The 23,604-nt window shown below is 40.3% G+C and overlaps 1 protein-coding gene across 3 annotated transcripts in view; it reads right to left on the bottom strand.

Annotated features, from left to right (window-relative positions):
• Positions 1-214: 214 nt before the first annotated feature.
• LOC139471185 (tensin-4-like) overlaps positions 215-23,604 on the bottom strand; it is a 173,199-nt gene continuing 149,809 nt past the window's right edge. For all 3 annotated transcript variants that reach the window (XM_071253470.1, XM_071253469.1, XM_071253471.1), the window contains 3 exons: positions 8,687-8,773; positions 6,305-6,476; positions 215-3,980 (listed from right to left, as the gene is read on the bottom strand). In XM_071253470.1, coding sequence (XP_071109571.1) covers positions 3,777-3,980; positions 6,305-6,476; positions 8,687-8,773 — 463 coding nt within the window. In that variant the 3' untranslated portion in view covers positions 215-3,776. The remainder of the gene's footprint in view (positions 3,981-6,304; positions 6,477-8,686; positions 8,774-23,604) is intronic.

Genomic DNA, 23,604 nt, shown 5'->3' on the forward strand with positions numbered 1-23,604 from the left:
ATGACATTGGTCAACCCAGCTGAAGGCATAGTCAAGGACCCTGTTCCACAAGTCTCATGCCCCTCGTCACTTGTCCAGACATTGATCACACACAACTGGGATCTTGCTGCTGTTACATCAGTAAGAGTCACTCTCTACATCTGTCATAGGTGTTTAGGCAGATCACTATCAATACAAAAAAAGATCATTCTTTTTAAAAGCATTTATTGCCAACATGTGAGACAATGTAACGATGAATTGCATGTTTATCATGTAATAATCACAGATACAGGTTATGAACAGTGGTATTCCATGCCCCAACATGAGATATAGTTCCTGGGTAAACTTCGTCTAATGCCAATGAGAATTCTTCCTCTTCCAATTTCAACCCTGATGACTTGAGATCAACATGATATACGTTGTAATAGTTCACCCACAAAATAAGGGTCTGGAGAGCTTTTCAGACAACTTCTTTCTTTCTGGAAACAAACAGGTATTGCTAAGTTGTCTCCCTTAGACTAGTCAAGGTTTGAAAGAAGCAGTTGAAAATACTGGAATGGATACATTATGATCCTTCAAGAGAGAAGAGGTGAGATTATATTAGGTATATTTAAACAGTAAATAAATATAATATACAGCATGTACAAGTTTCTCTAAATCGGTCATCTCTCTTAAAGAATCATGAAGATCCACACAACCCTTGCTCTTTCAGGAAAATTATGTTTGACCTCAAACTCTTTGTGCAAAATATTTGAGTCTATCAGCCTAAATTTGGCTCTTGACATCATTTTCAGTCGATTTTAGTTTTATTATGTGAACTATTATTAGCTGAGCTTACTGGACCAAACAGAATTTTACTAGTCTCGGGCTTCAGATTAGTAGCTTAAGTCTAGGGCTTGGACGATACACCAACAGTGCAATCTGATAGGTATTACGATCTGATACGTATCATGATACTTGTATCGAGAAGTGAAAAATTGTGATCCACTCATGCATCGAAGTATCATCCCACTACTACTAACGTCACAGACTGATTACTCAGCACTTTGATGACTAGCCACAATATTCACTATACAAGTAATCAAAAGCATTAAATAGCCACAGTAAGATTTGAGGTTTTGTCTGAATCTAAATACCTTTAACGGGCAAGGATGTGTTTCCCAAATAATACACCAAATATTTCAGGGACAAACGTCCGAACTCTCCTGAAAGACCACAGGTTGTTGTGTGCGTGAATAGTGACACGATAGTGAACCCTTGCTACGTGATTACTGGTAGTCAGTTAGTCAGTCCGACCACACACAGGGGATACAAGTGACTAAATTCACACAGTTCACTCTGGTATTGTATTTTCTGGGTAAGCACCTGAGGGTAGACACAAGGGTTGACACTACCTGGGGAAGGAGGAGCAATGTCACTGGGCAAGAAGTAGCCCACAAATAGTGTTAACATGGTTACAAACAAAGATGCTGTTATCTAGAAATGTTGTCCTGGATATTGTTGAAAAAAAATGCTTTCACTGTCACAATGCACATCTGTATTTCTAAATTTTGCTTGATTGATAAAATAATGATTCCAAAGGTGTATATATAGAGCAAATTTTGAAAATGTAGTTATGAAGATACTGAACTACCCGAAACTCATTTTACCAACAAATTGTTAAATAAATAATTTCAGATCCAGTTTTCACCAGGAAAATGTCAGTGTCACATACACTTACGACAGTATATGACCTGCTACAGCCTTTCCCCAAGTAGTGCTGAGTGGCAGACCTCTGTTAGTGATAGAGGCGGACTCCAATACTAGGACATAGTACCACTGGGCAGCTAACAAACAAATCAACAATACTCCCTCCACAGGGCAAGGCAAACAATATCTGCTTCAACTGCAGAAAATAACAAATCATCCAAACCTATGGCTGGGCCTCATTCAAGGCAGAAAAAGCAAACTGTAAAAACTGACGTATTTGCCCCTCGAAACATGAATAATGTGGGCAAATAGTGGCACTTTTGAGTTTTATTGTTGCATCTTACGCAATTAACTTTCGTCTATTACATCCTCCTCACAAGTTTACTCAGCAAATACATCTGCCCCACGGGGCAAACAATTTCCTTTCGAAATAGTTTCTTCGGTGAGGAGGTAGAAGCTAGCTCGCAAAGTCTGTGGGGGAAGTCTAGACTAGCACTGGCCAAATCATACCACAACTCAGATACAGGTTAGTCTCCGATATGGTCTCCAACCAAGACGACAGGAGGGGAGATGGGTAATATACGAGCATGCTGTTACACCATTACAACATCCTAGGGAATAAACATGCCGTATCTCACACGACTCCTTCATACTGGATACAAATAACTTCATTTTAGTCATGCCATTTGTTTTCATCAAATCTGTATACCAATGACTGCCAATTTGATAGAATTATCAAAGGTCCACTACCCTTTGTTAGTACATTGTCAGAATGTCACAAAGGCCTTACTGAAATGAAACACTGGGTGTTTAATCATGCTTATATTCAGACTTGGAGTCTTCAATAAATTTTACCCTCAATTTTCAAAAGCAACAACTTGAAATGTCTGGACAGCACTTTCCATATGGTAATGTACCACGTAGACACAGTATTGATATCATTGGCCTGACTTGAGTAGGTGAGAGATGCATACATTATATGTACACAGATACGGCATACAGACCTCCCTTGCTAGTCTGACAACATAACGTTACAGGAAGGACACTTATTGTCAGCATGTGTTGCACGAAGACCTCTCCGCCACACACGGTCGTACAAGCGTAATGTACACAAACACTTCGTAACTATCCCAGTACAACATTCACATGACCTCATACACGCTAGATAAATAGTGGATGTCAGACCCTGCAAATACACTTGGCATCAAGTTTTCCACGACTATACGTCTGGTCTTTCTCCATTCACACTTCCCATCATGCAATTTCAAAGATGGTTCTTCAGCACATTTGTGATAAGTTATATAACTGTCTGTAGACATCGGTGACAGACATCTGCCAATCAGCCGACATCTTGCAGCAGTGAACACTCGGCTAGCGAAAGACTTGGCGGCATTTACAAAGGGAGATAACCCAGGGCACACTGGCGGTGACGCTGTGACACACATATCAACAAGTCACTAAGTCCCCGGAACTGGATGTCAAGACAGGGCTTAGTCTACCGCAAACTTTGGAAATCATGAAGTAAACATTTGCTCCGACATGCTTTGACGGTAGATTCTTCAGATTAAACAGCTGAGGCGGGCGAGTTACAGGTTTATCCGCTTGAATGTGAACTTTGTACGGTATGCCAGTCTGTTTCCACATTCCTTGAACATCACAATACTCCCTCCACGTTCTGACATATCACAGAAATAGACCACTGATCCTCGGGATGAAATGCACTCTCAGACCACAGTTTATTCAGAACCTTTTTCAGTCGTGGTTACGACCTCGTGTATCTTGTCAACCAGTACACTACAGGTTCACCTAATGTCGTTGTTGAACTATTTCTGAGGAGCAGATGACTTGTAGACAAAAGATTTCTTCGTCCAGGATGTCATTGTCTCATAGTGTTAAATTTCTCGCCACTGGGAAAAATCAAAACGTGTTCCTTGTGTGCGAGAAATTGAAAACCAAGGGCATACAAACAGCCTCCAGTATGATCCTACCATAGGTAGATCACAATTCTTATCACATTCTCGCGATCACAAAAACTGCCAGTGTAGCTGTGGTCACATGACCCCTGGGTCAGCGCTCCCGACACAAACATTGACGCGCGTTGCGTCGTCTCACATCTTTAGCTGTTCCATCATGTTGGAGAAGTCTGACAGCCTTTGATAGTCGGGATCTTCCTCCCGATCGTCCTTATCACTGTCTTTAAACATGGGGTTGTTGGCCTTCCGGGGCAGCTTGAGCGTGCATGGCAGCATCTCCCGCATGACTGTGTGATGGATCACCAGCGCTGTCAAGTTGGACCACTCTTTGTCCAGGCCCTGAAACAATGGAAACATACAAGCACTGAAACAACCAAACCAATAATGCAGAGTGCAACAGTTAGTCAGTGAGTTAGGTTTAACCCCTCTTAAAAAGCATGCGAGTTATATCACAATGTGTCAGCTTAATGTGGGAGGAAAGCCTGAGATGACTCAGGTCTTAGAAGTTTCAGCGGTAGAAACTAACATTTTTAGTCCACTAGTCCTTATAATGATAACATATAGCAAAACCCTTAAAAAGGGCAAATTTCTACCAGCCCTCATGATACAGTGAAATTAGGTGCACTTTTCAGGCTTTCAGTCTAAGGTGCCGCAATTTGCTGTACATAGTTGGGCATAGAAACTTGTGACTGTGGGTTCGAATCCTGGTTTGTCAGCACCATCGTGGAATTCACCAAGTGAGTTAGAAATTGGCACTCGTCCTATCGTCCTTGCCAAACTGCCCAATAATTAAGGTATTTTAGTCTGGACTCAAACATACCTTTTTGAATGCTACACCTGAATGTGGAAATTATTACTATCTTACTGTCCCCTCTCTGTTGTATTTATGTACATATGCTGAATTTGCAATTAAACATGTCCCTCAGTGCCATATATATAGCCTGATGATGATGATGATGATGATGATGATGATGATGATGCCTACTTTACAACGTCAACACGCAGTCTTATCCACAAAATGATAATGTCCATGACCAGGACTTAAGCACTGACATGTCTGAAACTAATCACGGGTGCTTAGCATTACCGTGTAAGCCATGGAGGTCTGGCTACAGATTAAGCACACTTAACCTTAATCCCCGGGACTTTAGACTTGTATATGGTAATAGGGCTATTGCCACACCAGGAAGATAACAGTTAGTTAATATCAAGAATGAAGGGAATGTTAAGACTCTTTAAGGTAGATTACACAACTGATCATGGAAGCTTCTTGGCTTAGATGGATGTTGACGGCATAATGCCATGACTTCTGGAATGATATTCAAGTGATATTTTGATAAAGACACATTGAAAGGCTATTTTGTAATTTAGGTGCTTCATCCAGCGCCACAACAGCTGATGTACCTACATGCCCAGTACAATGCCTCCAGGTTGATCATACCTAATGGGGATTCTGGGTCAGAATTCATCACCTGAGCCTCATGCTTGCTTGTTTGATGGTGTTTGGTGTTAAAACACCACACTCAGCAATATTCCAGCTATATGATGGCGGTCTGTAAATAATCGAGTCTGGACCAGACAATCCAGTGATTGACATCACAAGCCTCAATCCACGCAACTTGGATACGATGACATGCATCAACCAAGTCAGCAAGCCTTACCACCCGATCCCGTAGCCTCTTACGACAAGCATGGTCGCTTTTAGCTGAAGACCTATTCTATCCCGGATCTTCACGGGCCTTAGTCTTTATGTCCACCAGGGATCATAGAACTATTTCTATTGTAATCTCGCAGTGTGAAGCTATTACTATACTCCTATATGTTTGTTCAGAACATTCATACAGCTTACACAACCAAGTTAATTTAGTCTGTGGTTAGAAGCTCATGTAGTTTCTCCAGGAACGACATTGCATGACAGTCAATACCATCCCAACATGAATTTACGTTCAACATTCTAAACTCCAGACTGTCCTTTCAACTACCTGGAACAGCGAAATCATTTTCACAAAGCAAATGGTTCTGAATGTTTCTGGAATTTAGTAGGCAAGTGGGCTCAAAATAGAATCTTGATTGGCTTATTTTTTTAACCCAATTGCTCTCAACAAGCATGCTGAAGATGCTGCCATTTGAAGAGGAGACATATATTCCATGACCATGTGTTATGAAGTACATCAGTAGAAGAGACAGAGATGCTTGAAAGTGGCAGGGATAATACAGCACACTGGGGGCCAGGTCCAAGCCTTCATCTGCCAGGAATATCCTTTCAGAGTAGATGCAGATAATGGATTGCGCCCACAAAAACATCTTAATTAGGACTAGCTGTCATAGCGCCCATGTCTCCTTGGACAAAACCAGGCTCCATTACTGCTTGGTAGATAATGGCTGTGTTCTTGTTCAGGAAGAGGTGTATTAATACCTGCCAGGCAATTGGCCTTTGATAAGTCTAGGGTGAAGGTCACATGAAGTTCTTGAAATTTGGTAACCCAGAGATTTCACTGGAAACCCTACCATCTGTATTATCGGACACAGATTATCATATCTGACTATCCGTCCTCCAAACTGGGAAACCATCAAAGCCATTTTGGATATGATCCCCATTCTACCTGCCCTGGGTAATATTGACCACAGGCGCTATGCTGAACAAGCTGTTTTCACAAACTCACCTTTAATTTGACTCCTCGCTGTGTTTTTATTATAAGATAATGTGAAATTCCGCTAGCGTTTTCATACTTTGGCACTCGAACAGACAGAGCGAAACAGCCCGGATGTGTGGTGCTGTCTCGCACAATAAATGACCCCACATCTTCCTGCTGCAGAATCTCCAGGGCGATCTCCCTGTAAGAAGAGGGTACTTGTCAACTCCATGTACAACATGTTAACTAGGTTGAACAACAGCATAAACTGACTTGATCAATAAATCAATAAACACAGAAACTAAAACAAACAAACAAACATAAACAGAAACAGAAACCAGTGATGCAGTGGAAATAACCAAAGACTTAAGGACCTTATGTTGCAGGGTACAAAACAAATCATTACCAAATAAAAAGAGTTGAGCAAAAACTGCTAACTCTACCAAGCCAGGAGAGTTTCCACTTTGTATGTGTTGGTGTATGTGGAAAGAACCTTCTCATGTAAGAGACACGAGAAACATGGCTAGGTAAAAACATGGTGTCAGAAGTGGGATTTTGTATGTGAGTGAGTATGGTTTTATGCCACTTTTAGCCATATTCCAGCAATATCACAGTGGGGGACACCAGAAATGGGCTTCACACATTGTACCCATGTGGGGAAATCGAACCCGGGTCATCGGTGTGACGAGCGAACGCTTTAACCACTAGACTACCCGACTGCCCCTATGTATGTATGTATGTATGTATGTATGTATGTATGTATGTATGTATGTATGTATGTATGTATGTATGTATGTATGTATGTATGTATGTATGTATGTATGTAACTATATGTATATACAGTATGTATATATTTATATATTTGATCATATTGTGCTTATTTCATCTTATGAGAAGAATTTAACATTGAGCACCAGAACAATCTTCTAAAATGTCATGATTAAGTTTTTCCTGCATAAATCCAAGATTTCATCTGATCCCTGGTCGCCTGCCCAACAATGGTATTTATATACACTTGATTTATTTCCCGACAGATAAGGTTCATGTTTTCCTTGACCGTCAGGTTAAAATTGATTGATTATGGGGATTTAATACTACAATATTTGCCACCTTATATCTGTCCCTGATAACCAGGGGGGCCCCCCAAGGTGGGATGCACAATGACAACCGGGGCGCTGACAGCACCTCCAGACATACTGGCTTCCCAACCAGATTCAACTCCGACATTGTATGTAGAGTCAAAGGTAGTTTCCACACAACTCTAATTCACCCAATTAACACTTGAACATTACTGATTTTAGAAACCCCAATTATTGTCTTCAACTGACAATTACTGTTTCCAACAGACTTTCAACACATATGAATCAATGATTAACAGAAACAGTGGTAGATATCATGTCTTAAATCCAAAGTTAAAGTTATTTAAGACATGGTATACTACTCAACTTTTGATAGGGATCAGGAGTATCTAGTGGGTCAACCAACCAATGAAATGAGTAACAAGAAATCTACATTAGCCAATCAGAAAGCAGCTTTCTAGCGCTTTATGGCACTAGTTTCAAAATGGTGACTTCCATTACACACTACGCTTTGAAAATATATTGACAGTTCTCGATTCAAATTTGTAAACTGAACAAAGCCAAATTGTGGAATGTCTAATAGATGACTGAGATTGTATGACAGTGTTCCCTTGGGCTATGGAAAGTCTCTTCCATTTCAAATGTTTACCCCATTGAAGTGAGAGATAGACGATGATTTTGACTATGTCGTACAGGCCGTAACTGTCATTCGGAATACCTCATGTCAAGCTTTTTCGAGGTTGCATGATCATAAAACACATTCCAACTATCACTTTCCCGATCTGGTAAGTGACACTCTGATTGGTCGGATGAAAGGTCGTTCTGACGTGACCCGTAATGGGATGGCCTTTGTTTAGTGGTAGTGAGAAATAAGATCTGATTTTGATGAGATTGACATTTTAAGGAAATAGCCATAGATTGTATTACATCAGCGTTTTCTGAATTGAGAAGATTTATCTTGATGCTTATTACACAATTCAGAAACTATCACATGATCAGATGTATGGATCATGAACAAGAACGATTTATTGAGCCAATATGCCACCAGTTCCTTCTGCAACAGAGGAACTTACATAACATTGCGCTGATGGTGTTGCAAGGATAGAAACTATCAGTTTTAGACCACTAGTCTTTTTAGTGATTGTGCAGTTTGGCAAGGACGACAGGACTAGTACCAATTTCTATCGTTCGTGTTGTTGGTATTGCTAAATATTTTCACAATTAAGTATTTGGGTATGCGTGTGTGTATGTCTCAAAATGTATTTTTAACCGACATCAAACTTTCGAACTGGTGGTGAGCCAATATGACAGGTATCATGACAGGGTATCATACCTTGGTATCCCAGCCTGGTACCAGGGGGCATGCCTTAAAGCCTCATCCTCGATGTGACTGCGATCTAGGCACATGAGGGACTCCAACCTGGAACAGACAAGACACACGTTAGCCTAGGGCACAAGCCAACATCAAACACTACAACAGGTGATAAGTGATGTTATCGCCCGGCACGGACCCTGGGTACAGCTAATGGTCAGGTAAAAGTGACTCCATGTATGATATCAGATGAACACAATGGGTGGTGTTCGTGGGGAAAGTGTATAACGCAGATATACCCTAGGGGCCGCGCTATATGAGATAGTACAATAATGAAATTAGCTCCTGTCCTGCAAAAGCTTTCAAGGCTGTTCAGGCCTTTGAAGGACACAATACAAGGCAGATAACAGGATAGTATTGGATGAAAGCTGATCAAAGGCACTGGCAGACTTAATGGAAAATGTCCATTCTAGTTATATTGTTGCAGGGTTCTGACGCTATGGAGGACATATCTGATGAAACAGGGCAAAAGTGTACAAAGCAATCTTAGCTGTACGACTAAATCTGTTGGAGAAGAAAAGAAAAGAGAGGGAGGTTTTACATCGCTTTTAGCAAAAAAAATTCAGCAACACAATGGGGACACCAAGTAATGGGCTTTGAACATTGTACCCATGTCGGGAATCGAACCCTAGTCATCGGTGTGACGAGCAAACGCTTTAACCACTAGGCTACCCAACCGCCTCCCCCCCCCCGAGAAGAGGAGTTCTAGCACTATAATCACTCTATGTATGTCTGCCCTGAATCCATAGACTTTGTACAGAAAGTTGCATATATTTCTGTCTTCCATATCTGTCACAATACGAACCCATTAGCCTAATGAGGTTTAACAGTTTTGACCAACCAACAGAAACCTTGACCAACTGACCTGTCAGTTGGTAAAGGATTAATACTAAAGTTCATAGTTTATGATTCCAATTGATACTTGAAGCAGTCTTTTCAACAACAAGTTTCATCTGTGCATGATTTGTCTGACCTATCATTTCATCGCTAGCGGCAACTGGACAACATCTTCCGTTCACTCACGACATTACTTTTGTCAAAACCGGAGGCAACACATAAAAGATCAAATTGTTTCGCAAATATTTGTCTCCATTAGCCCCAAGACAATCTCCCATCTTCCCTGTAATAAGCTTCAAATATTCACAGCTATAAAGTGATAAATATCAGCTATTACATTTTATATAATTTTGAAAATGATTTCCCCCCGGTATATGGAATAGTAAGCAACAAGTCTAGGCCATTGGAATTCTCTTGGGTTTTTTTTAGTTTTCAAACTTGAACAATTTGAAATGTCATCCATACCGACTCCTGGAGGGGCCATTTGTCTTCAAACAACAAAATGCAAGAATGCAGCATTCACATTTAAAAAGCCAAAGATCAACTGTGACATTTCTCAACTTTTAAGGAATCTCAAAGTAAAACACATATTTCTGTAAACTTATATCGCCCATTCCTTCATCAACAATAGTAACGGCATGGAGAGCAGTTTCCCCGAGTATGAAGCAGTCAGAAATACCTTCTGAAATACTGCCCAAGAGATTTGGGAGAATCAGCCCTGGCGACAGAGACTTTGCACAAACATGAGAAACTCTCTATTGGAGCAAATCATCTCATTGTTTCACAGCAACAAACACAAAAATTTTGAAATCAAACAAAGTTTATTTGTGAGCTTGCTCTCAGATGTGAGGTGTCGTGTGTAGAAAGCCGATATCTCGTCGCTTTGTCATATCATATTACATGTATTGCAGGGGTCACCGCCGCAGGTCACACGGAATTCCACCACTCAATAAATACCAGCTAATAGTTTTGGTGTTCTAGGACTCCATTTGAAGACAGAAATACAGGAATTTCTGGCTTTGTGGGCCAGTGAAAGGTGTTGGAACCAGACAGATTTTATTACCTGCTCAAATTGCAATTAGAATTGTTCCGAAGCAAGGTAATTTGGACACAGGCAGAAACATAGTTAGTATGGAATATTATGATTTTATCGATTTGAAGTCAAGGAAATATTCCTCTGTTATTAATCATGAATAATGTCACATAATCAGTCATTTCTATTCTTCAGTGCAAATGGAGTAATGTTTTATAGACGTCATAACTCAACTAGTGTATCATGAATAGTTATTTCATGGTCGCTTTCATCTCTACTTTACCATTTATTGTTATAACTAAATTCAATTATTCTGCCTTGCACAATGTGCCACACAATTGATGATCCCAACTCAACAATAACAGTGCTGTGTAGGCCTTTGTTTGGCATGGCTGCTTGGTGAAAGTTGTTTTTTGTGTGTTGGTTGGTTGGGTTGTGAGTGAGTGAGTGAGTGAGTGAGTGAGTGAGTGAGTGAGTGAGTGAGTGAGTGAGTGAGTGAGTGAGTGAGTGAGTGAGTGAGTGAGTGAGTGAGTGAGTGAGTGAGTGAGTGAGTAGTTTTACGCCACTTTTAGCAATATTCCAATGATGGCAGGGACACCATAAATGGGCTTCACACATTGTACCCATGTCGGGAATCGAACCCGGATCTTTGGTGTGACGAGCGAACGCTTTAACCACGAGGCTACCCGACCGCCTAACATTTAAAGACTAAATGATGAGCACTACATGACATAATCTATTGGACACAACACGTATTACAATTTGCTGGTAACACTGACTAGGTTAGACTTGCACAAGTCTTTAAGGCAATTATCATCAGTTGAAATAATAATTTCTAGATTATTTAAATAATAACAACAAGTTGTCCCCATAAGAGACTGGAGTCTTGCACTGTCACATATCTAGACTTGCCTATGACGATGGCATTACTACACATCCATGGACTTATCTTTCAGAACAGCCTTGGAGCAAGGCTATGACTAGTTATACAAGTCCACTCCTCACAGCGAGGGTGATGTATAGTCTTACAGTAACATCCTTCATGTAGTACAAGCCGTCGTCATCATCACTCATGTAACCACTGACCCTCCCAGACCTTGACTGGGGGATGTAATCAGACACTGTATTCACCTTGCTGGTAATTGGGCTCTATTGTGTTGAATTGAAGCTGTTTTTAACATAAATCCTTGAACAAGGACATTGCATCTGGGACGTGTTTAAGCGAATACATTAAATTGACCTTGAGTAATTTGAATTATAAACCAGTTATCTCATTCACAGACGGAAAATTTCAATATGTTCATGATTAATATCAGTCTGACATTGAAGTTATACAACTGTTGTGTAAAAAACGGTTGACGTTTGAAAGGCTGGGTTGTTTGTCCACAGCTTAAAGCAAGCCCAAACAATGACCTTGCATTAATCTCTGTAGGTAATTCAATTCCGCTACGCACTCTCCCATGACTGGCCTGATAAATTCCAGTCACACACACACACAGGGCCAGTATGGAAATGCAGACATCAACACAGGTGTAAACTGTCACACCTGCAATCAAGTGACCACTGCGGTCATGTCAACACTGATGATTGTCACCGAGCTAGCTTGACATCACTGACACTTGGGCATGCTGCATGACAAAATGGGCAATGATGTCAACTCTCACAAGCTGTGCCTGGTCAAGCAGGTCTGTTTGGTTGACAAATCCCAGAGAAAATATAATCTCAAAAGCCAGCTACATCACTTGGCGTAAGAGATGACTGATGGGATCAGGCTTGATTATTTCATGTCATCCCAGTTGCATAGATCCATGCTCATGATGTCAATCACTGGATTGTCTGGTCCAAACTCGATTATTGACATACCGCCGTCATATAGCTGGAATATTGCTGAGTGCGGCATTAAACAACAAACAAACAAAACAAAATATCATGAACATATGACAGTGACTAAAATTGTTGGTATGATTACCAAACAAGTGTCACATGGTCATAAATAAGACACCAAGAGTCTTTGGTTGAAGTATGTGGGGAGCTGTACCTAGGTCTGAGGACCGATGAGAGAACATAGCAACAAAGTCATCCAGAAACTTCACAGACAACACAGCAAGTTTTCGTACCAATCACATAACTGCAGAAGATTTTCATCATGAAACGCGGCGGTCGGGTAGCCTAGTAATAAAAACGTTCGCTCGTCACGCCGAGGACCCGGGTTCGATTCCCGACATGGGTACAATGTGTGAAGCCCATTTCTGGTGTCCCCCGCCGTGATATTGCTGAAATATTGCTAAAAGCGGCATAAAACCACACTCACTCACTCACTCATCATGAAGTGGTAGAAAAGAACGAGAACTTGTTTCTAAATCATTTCTCCCAAACCGACATCCAAGGGAGACTACATGTAACCTCCAATGAACATCTGGCTCCTCACAACAAAAGAATGACAAACTACTGTTTCAGAGCGTGGAATCATCCCACAGATGACATCCGGACATTGTCAGCTTGCTGACGGGGATAACCTCTTTGGTCATGTGGACATGGCGTCCGACCTCGGATCAGGTCAGTGGTTCGAATCCCATGACAGGAAGCGGGCACTTCATGGTCACGCAGCCAATACACCATCAACTGTCCGACTTCTCAGTCAGAACAGAACAAGAAGGAAACAATGTTGTCCTTATCAGTACATCAACACAAACATCAACAACAGCCTGGTCACACACCAGTAAACAAAACTACTTTTTTACTCATCTTTTGAGAATCTCAAGCAACCGTAAAGTGTCAAGCCTAGTCTTTTATGGTTTTAAATCAGACAATAGAGACCTGGCCCCCTTAAAACAGGCACCGTGCTGAGTGTGACAGTCAAACAGGTTAAATGGGAGGTGGTGTGTTTAACCGGACCCCAGAGGGAGGCCATGATCCTCCTGAAGATAGGAGGGGTATCATTATGAGATCTATGTTGTGGAGGCGGCCACTAGGTGGAGGAAGAGTATCAGAATAGGTGAGGGATAAGGAGCACATTTGATATATCCAGATAGGTAATAGACCTTAATAAACAGTCTTCTACAGCTGTTATATACTCCTCAATTTTCTTATACAACTATAGTTATTCTGCCATGGTTTGTGGGTATTGCCACACACAGCCTTCCAACTGTGGGTGTTCCTTAACTTGTTTTGAGTAGTATGTCAGGAGGACAGAGGGTCAGAAGTTTATAACTATTGCAGCATGTGTTCTTACACACAAGAAGTCAACCATAAGGTGACTTTAGCTTCGATAGCCCAAATGGGACTGGAAAACTATTTTCAATGAAACTGCTTCTTACTCATATGGATTCACGATAAGGTGAGAGTCTTCCTAAGTAGGATGTTCATATAGTCTGACATGAAGAGAGTTACAATCAAGAGTCAAATATAATCTGACAGCAACACCCTACCCATTTTAGGAACAGAAAAAAAGCAGCATTGATCTTAAAGCAGCATTGATCTTAAAGCAGCATGTCTCAAAATACCCAATGGAGCCCGGCTTCCAAGAATATGCTCATCCACAATAAAGATACCAGTTACGACCAGTTATTTCAAAACAGATGATCTGAAAAGCTAGTGGAAAATATGAAAATTGCATGTTTAACATCTCCTTGAACAATATTTCAGTTATATCTCATTGTGTCAGCCTAATATGGGTGGAAAGCCCACAAGCATGTGCAATAACAGAAAGAGGAATGATGGAATATTGGAATATTTCAATTATAAATTTCCTTTGACATTTTGCTGATTGCTAGCACATTTTCTTCAGGACCTACTGGCTAGAAGTGGATACCTCCACACAGTGGTATCAGGAATCATAAACTTGCAAATGTTCCACATTTGACAGACTTCCATACATATTACCATACACCGAACTAGCTGACCGGAACATGGGTTGTGTACTGAATAGGCATCCAACATGAATGGGCCGAGTCCTCAAGAGCATGTACCATAATGCTAAAAAATACAGGAGAATTTTGAGTAGCAATTTGCCCCTGAATGTCCCGAGGATAAGGGTATCATGTGGTCCACACCTCTAACGACTGTGGTCTTCATTGTGTGGACCATCGGAGGTGAGATACGATCGCGTATAGTCTGGGTGGGACACCTCCTTAATGATGTGTGTTCAACGATAATACATTTTATGAAAAATCTGGCAGCTGAATGTCAATAAATGTGCATAAAATAGGTCTTTGTGTTGAGGGCGGGAATCATGTCACGGTGGATGTTGTGTTGAGAACTGTGCCCGGGAGAATGTGTTGTATCTACTACAGGTGCCGGAGGATTGAGGACTCCAGATAAAATATAAGGGACTAAGAAAGGGATAATTGTAGCAGATGTTCACATCTCACCACCTCTGCCACAGAGAAGATGAATATGAGGTGTCGGTCAGTGCAATTATCTCAGGACATCACTTGAACCTACAAAGGTGTCACGAGTATAATGAATAGGGTCCGTCCCCTCAAGATGGTGGTCATCTGGCACACACTGAAACGATCTGAGTGATGGAAAGTGTCACCACCATCTTGAAGAACAAACTGGAAAGAAATTGTTTTCACACATGTGAATCAAACTGAAGCCAGACTGAATGGTTGGTTAATGCTGAAATCCTGTTCTGGGCATGGACACCTGATGTTTAAGCATTCCTTCATGCCCGGTGTGTGGGGTACCATCAGGAAGACTACTTCCACCACACTTGTTTGGATGTCACTAATATATATATAAAATAGGGATTTTCCTGGCTCAAAAGATCACTCATATTTGGCATGTTTGTTTGTTGTTTAACACTGCACTCAGTATCCCAGGTCAACCAGGAACTCATCATATTTTGATGCTTCTTTTATCAACAACTAAAGAAAAGAAATTATCATAAAGTTTGTTTGTTTGCTTGTTGTTTATCATCGTATCCCAATCACATGGATCGATGCTCATGATATCAATCACTGGATTGTCTGGTCCAGACTCGATTATTTACAGACCGCCATCATATACCTGGAATATTGCTGAGTGCAGCGTTAAACAACAACAAACAAACAAACAAACAAGCATGAGACTTCTGACCCCATGAGGTAGGATGAACCTGTGGCAACGTACTGGGCATGGCAGTACATCAGCTGTTGTGGTGCTGGATGAAGCATTTACTACCAATACTCTGTGCATGCAATGTATCTGTTTGTACAGCTTATTTGCTCCCAGGTACTATGGGAGAAAGATCTACTGGTAATATCAAAGTGGAGCGCCGGACAGCAGAGGTAACGAGAACACCCACTACACTAACCCACAGCAGTTCCTACACAGTCATGACAAACATGATCCAACAGAATAAACATGATACAGAAACTGTTAGCTGGTACATACACACTGTTGGAAATTAGGGTGGTTTGGCGGGGGGGGCTGGGAATCTTCTCCTATGGTATTTGAACCTGTTGACCCTTAAAACATCCCTTTCATCCCTATATCATTTTGAACAATACATATACACTATCATGATAATAATTTATTCACAAAGGTTTTCATGGTCGTATGTTATTGGCCATTACACAGCACCATGAGTGAGTGAGTGAGTGAGTGAGTGAGTGAGTGAGTGAGTGAGTGAGTGAGTGAGTGAGTGAGTGAGTGAGTGAGAGCGTTCAAAATTCATGCTTCGTCGATAGCATCAGAAACTAGGGACCCTAAATCTTCATCTTGTAACAATAGGGCTCTCCTGCATAGTTTGAACACAGTGAATAAAGTTTAATGATACACAAATACATGACACTGAGGACCGTCTGTACTGACCACGTCACAGGTTCCAAGTAAAAAATGAAAGAAATCCTCCTTAATACTAAACCTGAGTTTTCCAAATATCCTAAAGATGTCCTAATGACAAACTGGGCTACACTTGGCATTGGTCCACTAGATCAAGTCTAATGAATGTTAAACAGTGGTAGAAACTAACATTTTCAGTCCACAAGCCCTTATAATGATAACAAAACCCTTAAAAAAGGCAAATACCTACTGGTCCTTATGATGCGCGAACTATCAGGCAGTTTGGCAAGGACTACAGGACTAGTGCCAATTTCTAACTCTGGTTAAAGGTCTCATGAGGCTGTTTCAGGCCTTGTAAAGTGTCGCTACTCTGGATGGTAAATGTTTCAGGTTAAATGGCATCAATGTACAAAATTCCCATTTTACATTTTACATTACAATCACCTGGCCTCGTATATCCAAGAAGTTAATTACAGCATTTGACCGGGAGTGGACACTGGGACACCTCTCATGAGAGTCTATAAAGAATTCATGTAATGTTCCATTAGGAGGGCAGGGTCAGCTGATTAGCCTCAGAGTCAACCAACATAGGTGGAACTCATGAGAGGAGCTCAGTCCACTTGGTACTTCCAACCACAAAGCCAACAATACAGGGAGTGGACAAGTGCCTAACAGACCAACAGGTTATAACGGTGGAGGAGTGGAGAGAGACCAATAAAGGGGGAGCGTGAGAGGCTGGGCATTGTCTCCCCCGACCTCCCACAGAACTCAAGTAGATGCAGGGAGGGTCTGGGTGGGAAAGTTGTGCTTGTTGACCAAGCTTCATTTCCCTGTTGTCATTAAAGGCTGGGCGGCTGGGCAAGTCGTTACAGGTGAATACCAGACTTGTGGACAGGTAAATAATGAAGGGATAAGAGCGAAGTCGTGGCAACCTCAAGAACAGGCTGCATTGACAAAACTACATGAAAACAAATCTGTACTGTTTATGTTATGCTGAGTGCCAATAAATTAATTATTTTTAATTCTGATTAGGCCTGCCATAATTATTTTGTGCAAATCCTCAAATATGGTTACTGACATTTGGATACATCCACTGTTACCTTAATTTTCAGTTTCACAAACAAAACGAAAAAGAATATTTTGGTTTTCGAGGATGTTTCTTTGTGAAATAATAATCTCCCTATATTCATTTAAAGAAAGAAAAAACAGGTAAAAAAGATATTGTCTTTAGGTGACAAAACTGAAATTGTCCACTGCAACATCACCAAACATTAACTCTCAAAACAAATTGGAATATGTAATATCGTAAATACATTACTCTGTATTTCCTATTAAACTTTGAACTGTATATATTTGTCTGTAACAAATAAGTTCCAAACTGAAAAAGACCCTGCCAACTCAGACACTCCAAAGATTGATCGATGACAATATCACAAAACAAAACACCATTAAAAAAGAAATACATTACATTTTCATACATGCCAAAGAGACAAAATGTCAACTCTACATATTCAAAGAATTTATCCCAGCAATTCGATTGTCTGGTATGCCAGTCCATGAAATACTGTCCTTTCTCTCATTTTTCATTTTAAAAAAAGAGAGAGAGAGAGACAATGGACCGATAAATACTGAATATTTCAAATAGCTGTGAGACAGAATGGTATTCGTGGTATTCGTATATCATAAACCAACAGGTATCACCGCATCCATCGATGGTGAGTGTCCCAGTCGGCAGATTCTGCAGGGCTCACAACCTGGGATGAACAATTGATCTTAAACATCAATGCCATCTTTCATGTGCTGAGTAGACACACCAGATAACAATGGCTGTTCACTAGAGATCCTGATTGATTTCTACAAGCCATGAGAGAAGCAGCTACTGCTGTGAAACACACCCATGTCACCCAAGTGTGGAATTTCTCAGTCTACTGTCAGGCCTGACATGATGGCTGAAGTCACAAAAGTCGGCACAACTTTTGACCTTTCCTTCAAAAACAAACAAATTACAGCCACTTTATCTACAATAGAGTACTGTAGCGTTTGTCCCTCGCTCCACACTTGGCCAGATTGGGGTACAGCCGCTACCCTGGAACAACACTGAAGACTCCTGTAGCCAACAGCCAAGCACCTGTTGCTATGCCACATTCCCCCTGGCTTTTGAAACTGCCAGTCCAGCGACAGGCCACCCCATATAATACCAGTCCCCCCCTACTTTTTGTCTATCCCAACATTCAATAGAAAAAGAAATGAAAACTACCTGGTCTTATTTCTTTCAACGTCATGTTCATTGCAATGACGTCATCTCTGAAGTAACTTTGTGAGATCTACATGTCATTCACACAATGTTTAGTCAAAATTTTCTCTTCCTTTTTTTAATATTTCAAGACTTAGTCACTACAAATACACATTTAACCTTGAAACAAAGAGAAATGCTATTTTCTAGGACTAGGGGAACCTTGATGATAACAGACAAGCTGACTTCGTTCGTAAAATATACATATATGAATATTGCTAAAGTTTGTTCAACAACAACGATTTATAAGATACTTTATTTGCAGGTCCAAGCTTAAAAAACTGGTAATTACCAGTAAATGTGAACACTATATTGTAACCACTAGCAACCTTTTAGTTGGGAAAATAGATCTTATTTAAGTATCTTTACAGGTAAATGATGATAGAAAACTGTCTCATGTTAGCAACAAAACTGAATCATTATATTCAGCGTTGGGGAAAACGTTTTGCAATTAGCTGGTGCATCAACATATGATTATACCCTTCACGTAAGAAAATAATCCTAGTGCTGCATACCGATTGAGACATCCCGCCTGACAGGTACAGCCTTAGGTACAGCTGTCGAGTCCGTGGACACATTTCCCCCCGGGCTACGCCCATCCGTCACATCTCTGTCTAGCTCCGCTCAACACTCAATCATCACAACCTCCAGTAAGTTCGTCTTGTGTTTAGGAGGACCAAGCAGTGGGTATTCAAGTAAAACAAGGTTTTTTTAAATATATGCAGAAATAAAAAAAAGAAGCTCTTTTACAACTCAATCATGAACAGACCCGTGAAGATTGGGTAGAGAAAGGGTCTTCAGCAACCCATTATTGCGATTAGAGGCGACTTATATAAATGAGATCGGTTGGTCAGGCTCACTGACTTGGTTGACGCATGTTATTGTATCTCAATTGCATGGATCATGATGCCAATCACTGGATTATGGTCCAGGCTCAATTATTTACAGACCACTGTCATATACAATGTAGCTGGAATATTGCTGAGTGTGGCGTTTAATAACAAACAAACAAAGATCATGAATATATCATGTTTCTATCCGACAGACAAGTGGTCACTTTAAGACCTCTGTCCATCACCTAGACAGATGACCCACAAAGTGCCAACTTCATGTTTCATCACTGTCACAACACCCACAGTGGTTAATCAGAATTACATAACATATTAAGATATTTCACAAATCAACGTATAAATAACAATTTTAAAAAAATACAATACTAAGTATCAACACACAAATACAAAAGTTGATTGGGGAGTATCAACCATACCTTAGTAATTTTCTTTAAAATATTCTAACTATCTGTACAAAAGGACAGCCTTATTACTTTATGCTGCTATTGTGACAACTAATCATTATCCAGACTAAGACATTTACAACATACTAGTTGAACCTGACATAAGGAAGTACACTGGATTGTGCCATGCTGGCACTAAGATACTAATCAATGGAAATTGCCAGTTTACCTTTGTGGAACTGCCCATTTACTTTCTAGAATGATTATCACCCCGCCATAAAATCTCCATCTTCTTGTAAGACGCAGCCAGCTAGAGGACATGCTGCTCACATCGGAACTCGTTTCTACACAGGAGTGAAATCCCTGACTGGCACCAATAGCGTGATGCCATGCGCAATGCTGCCCAATGATCACTCTCTGATCCTACCAGAGGACCGGGTGGTCTGCACAAACTCCTTGCATGACAACTGCTGAATCACGGACTGTTCACAAGATTTGTTTTCCGAGTCAAAGAGAAATGTTTGACAACACATCTGGAATTTTGTAACTAGTGCTTCTAACACTTCCATTTCCACTTGGATGAGTTTCTGATGAATATTTTACACTTCATAGTTTTTCAAGTATAACATTTGTTTAAAAAAATATACTATTACCTTTACAAGACTGTATACATTTGAATGAGAATTCATATTGATTCAGTTTCGTCCCTTGTTGAATCATTCAAATTGAATGAATTCATCTTGTGTGATATAACTGTGAATATCTACCCAGGCAGAGAAAATATTTACAGAAAAAGTCTTTCAAACACTTGACACAGCAGGACAAATTAAAGTTGAATGTATCACATCGAACCATACCTCCTTAAATTTCATCAGGGTGTGGGAAAAGTGTCTCACATGAAAGTTGGATCACGGAAAACAGATAACATAGCCTCAGGTTAAAGAAAACAGTTGTCCATAAAATAAAGGTGGAAATTGCTATCCTTTCACAGATCTTCGTAGGGTGCAATTACCTAATCTGTAGGTGCCATAAACAATCTTTGTTATACAAATAGCCCTGGGATATTGTTGTAACCTTTTGACAAGATGTGATTCAAGCTGTCCTGCTGTGGGGAGGAGATGGTTTAATGGCTTAGAAAGACTGGGTAAAAATGTGAAGAGAAAAGCTTTTTGATGCCTCTGGATACCTCTTTCATTGGGGGGGGGGGGGAAGGTCGGGTAGCCTAGTGGTTAAAGCGTTCGCTCATCACGCCGAAGACCCGGGTTCGATTCCTGACATGGGTACAATGTGTGAAGCCCATTTCTGGTGTCCCCCGCCGTGATATTGCTGGAATATTGCTAAAAGAGGGCATAAAACTATACTCACTCACTCACTTTCATTGGGGTGGGAGGATTTTGCAACGTGTTTCACAGTTGTAGTGTCAATCTCATATTAACTGATTCCTTCACATGAACAATGTCTCCATTGTATTAATACTCAAATAATCAAATTCATGACAAATTTTATAACTAGCACATGGCATTTTAATAACCATTAATAATTTCCTGAATTTAAAATAAAAATAAATGAAGTCTGCTGGGGTAAGAATAGATGATTGAACGTCTCACAACAATGGCATAATGTGTGTCAAACATGCTTGCTTCATGCATAATGAAAAATAATTGTGAAAAAACAGGTGCCAAGATGATGGTTGACAGTAATAATGTTCATAAATGAATATTTGTGTATTTTGTCATCTATCAGATGTCAGTTTAATGTGGGAGGACAACCCAAAGCTATGCAGTTCTTACACATTTACCACTGGTAAACAGGGGTTCTACTGACAAACAAATGATCAAAATAAAGATCTGGAATTCAAACCAACAATCATTGGATCATGGCATGCCTAAGGGAGACAACTCCGCACCTTAGAAAACTGGAAACTCATATGGACAATACATTGAAGTAACCCCTGGCCATACATCTAGGCCTGCAGCAGCTACGGAAGTGGTGACATACGTGACCATCCAGGAAGCAAGCGACATCATCAGGGCCTGTCTCCCCCCACCCCCCACCCCCTCTCTCCCACACATGACAACCTTGTTGACAAGAGCAGTGGTGCTTTGTTTTAAGCTTACAAACTGTTTAGACAAAATAATACCACTAGCCCTGTAACAATACTTGCTGAAATTGTTCTGCTACGAGCACATACCACGTTCACTAAATACAGCTTGAGACAAAATTCAAACCTTTACCATTGTCTAAGAAGTATGATAGTTCTCCAAGAGGAAGAATATCAATTTAGAAATATGGTATAGAACATGTTTGCCACATACATAACTTAACTGTGCACGTTTCAAGCAATTTCTCATGTTCACATAATTTTTCAGTAGCATCTTGTAGAATTAAGAAGTAATAAAGTATGATAAAGCATAACAATGTACAATAGTGTGTAAAATGATGGAAGTATAATAACGGATAAACAGGTGTAGTCAAGTATAATAATGTAAAAAAGATGTTATGAATTACAATAACGTAAAAAAATGTAATAATGTATAAAATGATGCAAGAAAGTATAATAATGTATAAAAAGATGTAAGAAATTGTAATAATGTATAAAGATGTAATAAAGTATAAAGATGTAATAAAGTATAATAATGTATAAAAAATGTAATAAGTATAATAATGTATAAAAAGGTATAAAAGAGTACAGCCTTCAGGACCAGGTCTCCTGGGAACCAGTAGTCCAGCATGTGCTGCTACATTGCCAACATGGCCAGGGACTTAACACTGTATTTGTTGAGTCTTCTCCAGGATTTTGAGGTATTTACAAGATGAGCTGGATACACAGGGATTAATAAAAAAGGAAATGTGGAGGATATGGAGATTTGAGATGAAAATACCACTGGATCATAAGGACACCGGAAACACTCCAAGTGATTTCTTTCAGTCAAAGAACAGTTTATATTATGAAAGGGGGAGAAACATCCCAGCTATGTCACACACAACTTATTATTTCATTTTTTTCAACTCTACTTTTCACTTCAATTCTCGCTAAAAGAAAACACAGATCCTTCTCCTAACAACAACAATAACTAATATGGCCCTATCATTATCCTTTAACAAAACCATCACAGTTTCCAAAGGAGAATCCAACATTTCAAATTGACATGCTAAATGTTGATCTCAATAAATGATGCTGTTACGAAATCAAGCACAATGAAAAGAATGGTATCACATTCCAACCATAATGCCTTGGCTGGTGAGGAGCTGGAAATACCTCAGCCTTGTCACATTCAATATTGGTCCAGTGGGGAATTACCGACATTCCCCGAGACATTCAACATGCAGTAAAGCACTGGAGAGGAGATAACAGTTGCTGTGATGCTGGCCTGTAAAACTGCAGGCTCTGTGATGTGTGTTACAAAACCCCATGCCAGGACATAACAAGGTTATAAACCAGGCCCCACAATAGGCTAAGTATGTCACTGTGATGCTGAATGATGCTCTGATATGTCCTACAATGTAACTACACTTACAAAGGGCCAATACAGTAGTGGACAGACTCACACATGAACAAGCCAGCCTCTATCTCTCCACACTCACATAAGCATGTGATAAAGCTTTCTTCTGACCAATAGACTGTAAATCGACCAAGTCTTTGAAAGGCACTTAGAAGTGATACACATAAGGAAGAGAATATATGGATGTCAACGTCTTTGTTATGAGGAACACAA

Source organism: Haliotis cracherodii, unplaced genomic scaffold (genome assembly GCF_022045235.1).
Source record: "Haliotis cracherodii isolate W230 unplaced genomic scaffold, xgHalCrac1.p SCAF_22, whole genome shotgun sequence".
In the NCBI taxonomy this organism is placed as follows: Eukaryota; Metazoa; Mollusca; class Gastropoda; order Lepetellida; family Haliotidae; genus Haliotis; species Haliotis cracherodii.